Raw genomic sequence first — 7,910 nt, 5'->3', positions numbered from 1 at the left:
ATATTTTTCATGAAATCTGAGAGGTTTCTGAACCATAGGCAGCGACGTCATTGCAACGCCGCCTCACCATTGGCCGACTCTGTTCATGTGAGCAACATCACACGCGTGTGATGCTACTTCATAAATTGTATGAAAACTGTAAAAATAATGGTTCAGATCACTCAAACAGCATATGGAAATGGAGGTGCCCTTATATGGGCAGTATTGTCAACTAGTGAAAAAGTTTGGTACTGCGCCCAAACAAAATCTTACTGAAAAGCTTATTTTTTTTGAGATATCAACCTAAAATTTGAAACACAACTTGTTCAGACTAATTTTTAGAGTCCACCAGGTTTTGAAAATATATATTTTATATAACATATGAATAATAATTTTTAACATTGTACATGTTCATAAACTCCAACTTCTATAACTTTTTTTCTGTTAAACTTTCTTAATTTATTTCACGTCTACAAAAATATGCCAAATGTCTTCTTTAAAACAAGACCAATCTTACATCTATATTCCAAAGCATTCTTGAATTACAACCATTTAAGTTCGGAATGTGCATTTTTATGTCTATATAAAAAAAAAAAAGGGGGTGGGGGGTGCCGCTTAAGGGGGTTTGTGTTCCGAAAATGAACGAAGGGCTTAAGGGTTTGGAACGACATGAGGGTGAGTAATTAATTAATGACAGCATTTAGATTTTTGGGTGAACTTACCATTTAAAATAAATGCATTGTGTTTTTTTTATATATTCTACTGCAATGTAATGCATTTATTTTAAACTGTGGGTTAAGTTTCGTATAATTATGCAACGATGTATAATTAACACAGCTAATGTGATAGATAAACATACCTAATTTCTTACCAATGCAGACATTGCAAGATGATTGTAAATTATAATGTATCATGCTGTCCTCAAAGATGCAGCATTTGTTTTAATAATATCAATTTGTAAATATAGTATATATTTTTCATGACTCTTCATGTTCCCATTTTGCGTTTCACAAAAACAATATCAGCATATGACTTTGGAACAACTCGAGGACGAGTCAATAATGAAACAATTCTCATGCATTTTAGGTGCTATTTCAGAGTTTCTGAACGATTTCGCAAAGTTTCTGCTTTCATTCTCTACGATACGGTCGCAGCATACCATACAGATGTTGTGATAGGAAGGCATTCAGTTTTGTTTTACAGTAGAGGATATCCTTCAATCCAATAACTAAAAGAGCCACAAGTTTCAGTCTCAGCCATGATGGACAGAGTTGTAGTTATGTGGATGAATTTTAGTGTTCACTCCGCTATAATGATGCCCTCATGTGGCCATGGACGTGGTTGCATCTCAATTGCTCAAAACATATAAGTTTTATTATTTCCCTTTTGTATTTTTGGTGAAAAGAAGTGTTATAGTGAATATATATATATATAGCCTATATATATATAGCCTATATATATATATATATATATATATATATATATATATATTTGTTATTATACAAATGATACAGTAGGCTACACATTGGCAAAGTCTTCAACTGTGATGATAAGTAAAATATGTAGGCCTATTTAAATTATTTATTTAGTATGTTTTATATTTTAGTAGAAAATTTGCAATTGTGCAGCGTTTTTAGACTTTTATTATTATAAATCTGCCCTGGCTATAGGCTAGGTGTAAATCGTAAAAAACAGTAACTTGTCACATGGTTAAGATGGAGCCTTCACATCTCACTCACACGTAGCCTGCTCTACACTATCATGAGATGGAATGGAACCACCTTAGACAGATATGCTCGTTACGTTCAGACACAGGTGTGTTCTTTTTTTCTTCTTCAAATGCCAGCACATTTAATCTGATAAGAACCTGAAAAAGAGCATGTTTATTGAGAACAAACCAAAGTTTTCACGTAGGCTAACCTCATTCATAGCTGCCAACTCTCACGTCTTCCGACATTCAGCTGCCGCTCAGATTTTCCACCTGATTACTGTCGTGTGCATTAGCTTAGGCTACTGATATAAATGTGTCTTTTTCTCGCGGATAAATATAAATATGAATTTATATTGCAGAATACAGCTTTTACAATTCAATTTTACTAGCTTATAACCTACATTTAACATAAATGCTTTTTATCAAATAGCCTAGGCCTAAATAAATCACAGGAAATGCCGTGATCAACAACAAGTAAAATGTACAAATAAATAAATGAAAAAACACCAATAATAATAGGCTACATATTATAATTATATGCCTTTTCCAGTTAAACTTTTTACTAGAAAAAAAATAGTCAAGCCTGATCTAATGTCAGTAGACCTGAATGCAGTTGCATAAAATAGCTAAGACAGTTTTTGATACTAAATTAGACTAATCTACGTTTTTATGTAACTGACTTGCATAAGTTATGAAAAGCCTAAACAAATATGACTAACAGTCTTAGCAGTTTAAATGCAACCGGCATTTTTTTTTTTTTTTTTTTGTTCTCGGGAACTGCATCTCCCATGATGCAAAAGTGAGTGCGGTATCTGACGTCAGTAGCCGGAGTTCCGCGTGTTCGGAACTGTAGTCAATATCGGACGTTTATGTGTAATATGATGGAAAGTCGAGGAGTTTTATCGATTATATTCGACTTGGACAACACCCTGGTCGATACAGCTGGTGCAGGACGATTTGCCATTCAGAAGGTAAATGCATGAATATGAATAATACTCAAACTGACGCTTTCAAGGAAAAGCTGACAGTAGCCTACTACTGGTACTGTAATGTTTCCATGTTTTTTTGACACATACATACAAATGCTTTGACGTACTCTGAAGTATACATTGTTACAAAATATACAATAGGCCTATTATATATGTTACAAACTATTTATTAAAAAGGCTTAAAGTCCCCCTGTTATTTTATCCCTTAAAACTCACATTTGAACACCAAAATTACATAATTAAATTTTAATTATAGATTAAAGTTTTTTTTTTCCTTGAAAAAATAAATAAATAATAACTATTCACGCATTGAATGCAAATCTACACCCTTGCCTCATTTAGTAGCCTACCCATTTGTATGAATATGCTAATTAGCCTCGCCCCCACACACTCACACACCAGGAGGTCAGAGGTGCATAGTTGACGATCACACGTTGTCGTGAGTGGTTACAAGGTAGTTTGTGACGTCGGAAACACCAGCCATTTCAACTGTCTCTGATTCACTGCAGTTTTAAGGAGAAAATACTCAGCAATGGTGTTGACCTAGTCAATACATTTCTACATGGTTTGTATTAAATCATATTAAAAACTCCACATTGACATATTATAAACAATATTAAAACCGTGATTTTCACCACAGGGGGACTTTAAAGAACAACCTTTTTTATTGTTCAAGAATAAAAAATATAGGATACATTTTCAGTCCAATGTTATCCCCCCCAGCCCCCCTCAGTTTGATATACACTATATCAATCGAAGTAGTACTTTTACCATGTTTTTTGGACACTTTAAGGGTGATGATGATAATAATAATAACTTTATTTTCTGTAGTGCCTCCAAACAAAGGAGCTTCTCAAAGCGCTTTAAAAGGTAGAAATACAATAAACAATACAAAATAAATCAACAATACTTCATAGGTGTATTAACACAACTGGAAATCAACAATGTTTACCACAATCAACAATCAGCCAACATGATAATTTTTCAAATATCTTTTAAAAATTCAAAGATTCGGTTCTTCCTAAATTTCAACTAGAAGCAAAATCAAAACCTGGGAGCATATAGAAAAAGCTCTGTCACCCATGGAACATGGACAACCAAAAGACAATGTCTTTACAACATTCTGTAGGCTACAGGATGTCAAATGTCAATGAAGAATCAAAGATCACTCCCTCAATTTTTACTCAAGTACAGAACCCTCCATGATAAGAGGTGTTTGGCCAGCCTAATGGACCTCAGTTTTTATCACTGTTTATCACTGTGTTTAGACAAAGAAAATGATTAGCCCTCCATGATTTTATCTCAGAAATACATTTAATGAGCAATGAGACAGCCTCACTTTGACCATGTTTACAATAAATAGATATGTGTATCATCGGCATACAAATGATACTTAATACCTAGAGTTTGTAAAAGTTGGCCAAGCAGGAATAAATTGACTAAAAGCTAAGAGGAGCAAATAAATCCAGTTTTGTAGCCAGAGCATTATTAAGCTGTAAAATTTCATCATCCAAGCATTTTTAGCCCAATTCAGTGAAAGGTGAAGCAACAGTAGTTGCATATACGGTTTAATCAATTGATTAAAAAAAAAAATAGACCCAGGTTGAAAAATACAGCAAAATGGTCAGAAAGACCATAGTCTGTATAGTCCTACCAGGTCCAGTAGTGTGTGAGACCTTTGCTATGAGTAGAGCCGTTTCTAAAAGGCTCTTTTGGCCTTTCTGTATACTAAATCAGAATGATGTTCTTGCTGAACTGATTTTGAAAATTATTTGGACAATAACTCAAGTTCAACCCTTAAAGGATTAGTTCACTTTCAAAAAAATTGTTCCTGATAATTTACTCACCCCCATGTCATCCAAGATATCCATGTCTTTCTTTCTTCAGTCGAAAAGAAATTAAGGTTTTTGAGGAAAACATTCCAGGATTTTTCTACACAGAATGGACTTCATCAATGGCAACCAAAAATTCCAATGTTAAAAGAAGGTCCAAGTGTCCGTCCCAATGCAGCTTCAAATGCTCGACACAATCCCAGTCGAGAAATAAGGGTCTTATCTAGCGAAACGATCGGTTATTTTCACACAAAAAAAATCTCTTATATACGTTTTAACCACAAATGCCCGTCGTGTACCATCTCTGAGATGCATTGCGTCATCACGTTGGAAAGGTCACGCGTCAAATCATCTATCTAAGTTATTTGTCTGTGTACTCCGGTTCAGAAAGGCAGGGAAGGGTGAAAAAAAATCAAATTTTCTCCTCCAACTTCAAAATCGTCCGACATCTTAGTTTTCATTTATTTTTTTTATTTTTTTCGTGACCTTTCCAACGTGATGACGTAATACGTGGCACATCTCAGAGATGGTACAAGACGGGCATTTGTGGTTAAAAAGTACATATATGTTTCGCTGGATAAGACTCTTATTTCTCGACTGGGATCGTGTAGAGACTTTGAAGCTGCGTTGAGACGGACATTTGAACCTTTCATTGAACATTGGGATAGATGGTTGCCATTGAATTCCATTCTGTGTAGAAAAATCCTGGAATTTTTTCCTCAAAAACCTTAATTTCTTTTCGACTGAACAAAGACATGGATATCTTGGATGACATCGGAGTGAGTAAATTATCAGCATTTTTTTTTTTGGAAAGTGAACTAATCCTTTAGACTGTATGAATGTCTTTTAATTAAAAAACAAAATAATCCAAATTGTACTTTATTTGTTTAAAAAAATTATTTTATGATTTGTGCTGTGTGCTTTATTTAGGTGTATGAGCTGCTGACGTCGACACCTGTGCTGGAAAGCCACATCAGAGACATCTGTGAGTGCTATTTACGAAAGCTTCATCATGAATCGTTCGACCCATCAGAAGGAAAATCAATAGATAGTGTAAGGATCCATCACTGGTATGAAGCCCTACAGGAGACACAGGGCACAGATCCTGATCCGGATCTGGCCAACAGCTGCTACTACACATGGAAGAACACACGTTTACAGGCACTGACTCTGTCTCCCGAGGTTCGATCTCTACTGGAAGAACTGCGGAAAAATTACAAACTGCTTCTGCTCACCAACGGCGACACTCAGACGCAGTGGGAGAAGATCGAAGCTGTGAGATGCGAGGGTCTCTTTAGTGTGGTGGTAGTCGGAGGAGATCATCCTGAGCAGAAACCGGCGCACTCCATCTTCACTCACTGCTTCAAGTCTGCAGGAGTTCTGCCACAGGACTGCATCATGGTGGGAGATTCTCTCAGTACTGACATCCAGGGAGGCGTTAATGCAGGAGTGCGAGCAACCGTATGGATAAACAGTGACTGTAAATCTCTCCCGCAGGGCTCTGTGACTCCAGACTACACTATACCTAGTGTACTGAATCTGAATGATGTTCTAGCTGAACTGATGTTGAAATGATGTCTAGACCTAAAGATGTACTTGAAAAATGTGATGACTCATGTCAGGTAAAAAGTTTTTAAGGGATAGTTCACTTCAAAATTCCTGTCATCAATGCCTTACTCTCATGTAGTTTTCCATGAAAAGACTTTCATTCATCTTTGGAACACAAATTAAGATATTTTTATGGTAAAAAGGGTAATTATGGTAAGTTCAACGTGGCACACCTTTCTCTCTGTAACCTCATTGGACAATTTAAGTTGAGGAATAAATTAATCATGGGTGATGTATCGTCTTTAGGTATGCGGTCAGTAATCATGCGAGCGGATGGAGAAAACACTGGTGAAAAATCGCCACAAGAATGTGCAGTTTGTGCATTATGATTGTTGCGTGGAGCGTTTTTTTTGCAAGTAAAGATTATACACTGTAGACACCATGATTGTATGTTAAAAATTGAAATGACAAGAATCATGCCGTTTTTACAGTGATGTTGTTTTGCCTTTATTTCTAATTAGGGTTGGGTATTGTTTGAATTTTAGCGATTCCCCTTTCCGATTCTGCTTATCGATTACGATTCTTAACGATTCCTAATTTCAATTCCAATAAGGTAAAACCTTTTTTTTTTATCACATTTATTTTTAGTCTAATTGCAAAACATTTAATTGTAGCGAAACACAACTAACTAATATACATTTAAAGTATTTTTTAAATACAAGTACACACTGAGTAATAAAAAAAAACGCACAAATAAATTAAACTGAACAGATACGATTGAAATGAAGTGTTTCAAGATTTCCAGGTACAGAAACTGTAATCAAATGTAAAATAACACTGCACTTTATAAATAAAACATACATTTTCTCTTTATCTTTTGTTTGATTAATGTTATTATAGAGATACAAATTTTAGGCTGCTATCACTTGCACGGATTCAATTAATATACTGTTATGCGTTTTCTTTGTGAACGTTTACGTTATCTTAAGATGTAACTGCATGTTAACAAGAATATTTCGACATTTTTGTGTGTATTTGTCCATTTAAGTGCAAAAAGACGCAGAAGAGAACTCAGTTCAGTATTGTGCACTATTCAGTATGAGAGGCGGCTTTCTGTGTGCACACTTTGGATGTACGCGCAGCACAGAAACCAGTCTTCTTGACTTGCATTTGAATGGTTTAAAATCACATTAAAATAACTTTTTTTGTGCGCACACGCTTTGGATGCATGGTGTATATCTTCTTTCAGATGAACACAATAAGGGTTAGCCTATATTATAAAAATATCATTGCTCTTCCAAGCTTTATAATGGTAGTGAATGGCGGCCCTGATTTTGATGTCCAAAAAAGTGAATCCATCCATTATAAAAGTAATCCATACGACTCCAGGGGGTTAATGAAGGCCTTCTGAAGAAAAGCGATGGGCTTTTGTAAGAAAAAAATATCTTTATTTAAAACTTCATAAACTAAAATAACTAGCTTCTGGCAGAAAACTAAGGGGGTTCTGATATTGGTATTGGCGCCTCTCCATTTCCATACATTGTTCTAAGAGTGATGCAGATGGTCGCAGTACTTGTGTCCTCGGTACATGGTCAAGTATTAAATGCGCTTTTATCTCAGTATATGCCTCTAATGAATAAGATAGTGTGTTCTATCAACTGCTTGTTCGTATGATACTAAGTTGACTATTTAATTACTTCAATGCTGTGCATTAAACACATTACATTTTAGTCTCAACTATCTCATTGATTTAGCCTCTTCCAAGTTGTTTATTGATTTTTATAAAACAGGTCAACGTGTGATATATGGCGATTGAGGAATGACAGTGCCAAAGACTACGTTCTTTTCAGC

General features: G+C 35.3%; 1 protein-coding gene across 1 annotated transcript; it reads left to right on the top strand.

Annotated features, from left to right (window-relative positions):
* The first annotated feature begins 2,480 nt into the window (after positions 1-2,480).
* On the top strand, positions 2,481-7,278 carry nanp (N-acetylneuraminic acid phosphatase). Its single transcript, XM_079635327.1, has 2 exons — positions 2,481-2,661; positions 5,442-7,278. Exons 1-2 carry the CDS (start codon positions 2,560-2,562, stop codon positions 6,084-6,086), a joined length of 747 nt encoding a protein of 248 aa, XP_079491453.1. The 5' UTR covers positions 2,481-2,559; the 3' UTR covers positions 6,087-7,278.
* The last annotated feature ends 632 nt before the right edge of the window (positions 7,279-7,910 follow it).

This window comes from Phoxinus phoxinus (genome assembly GCF_949152265.1).
Source record: "Phoxinus phoxinus genome assembly, chromosome: 14".
NCBI lineage: Eukaryota > Metazoa > Chordata > Actinopteri > Cypriniformes > Leuciscidae > Phoxinus > Phoxinus phoxinus.
The sequence above is the reverse complement of the archived record's forward strand: the minus strand, read 5'-3'. Positions and strand labels throughout refer to the sequence as shown.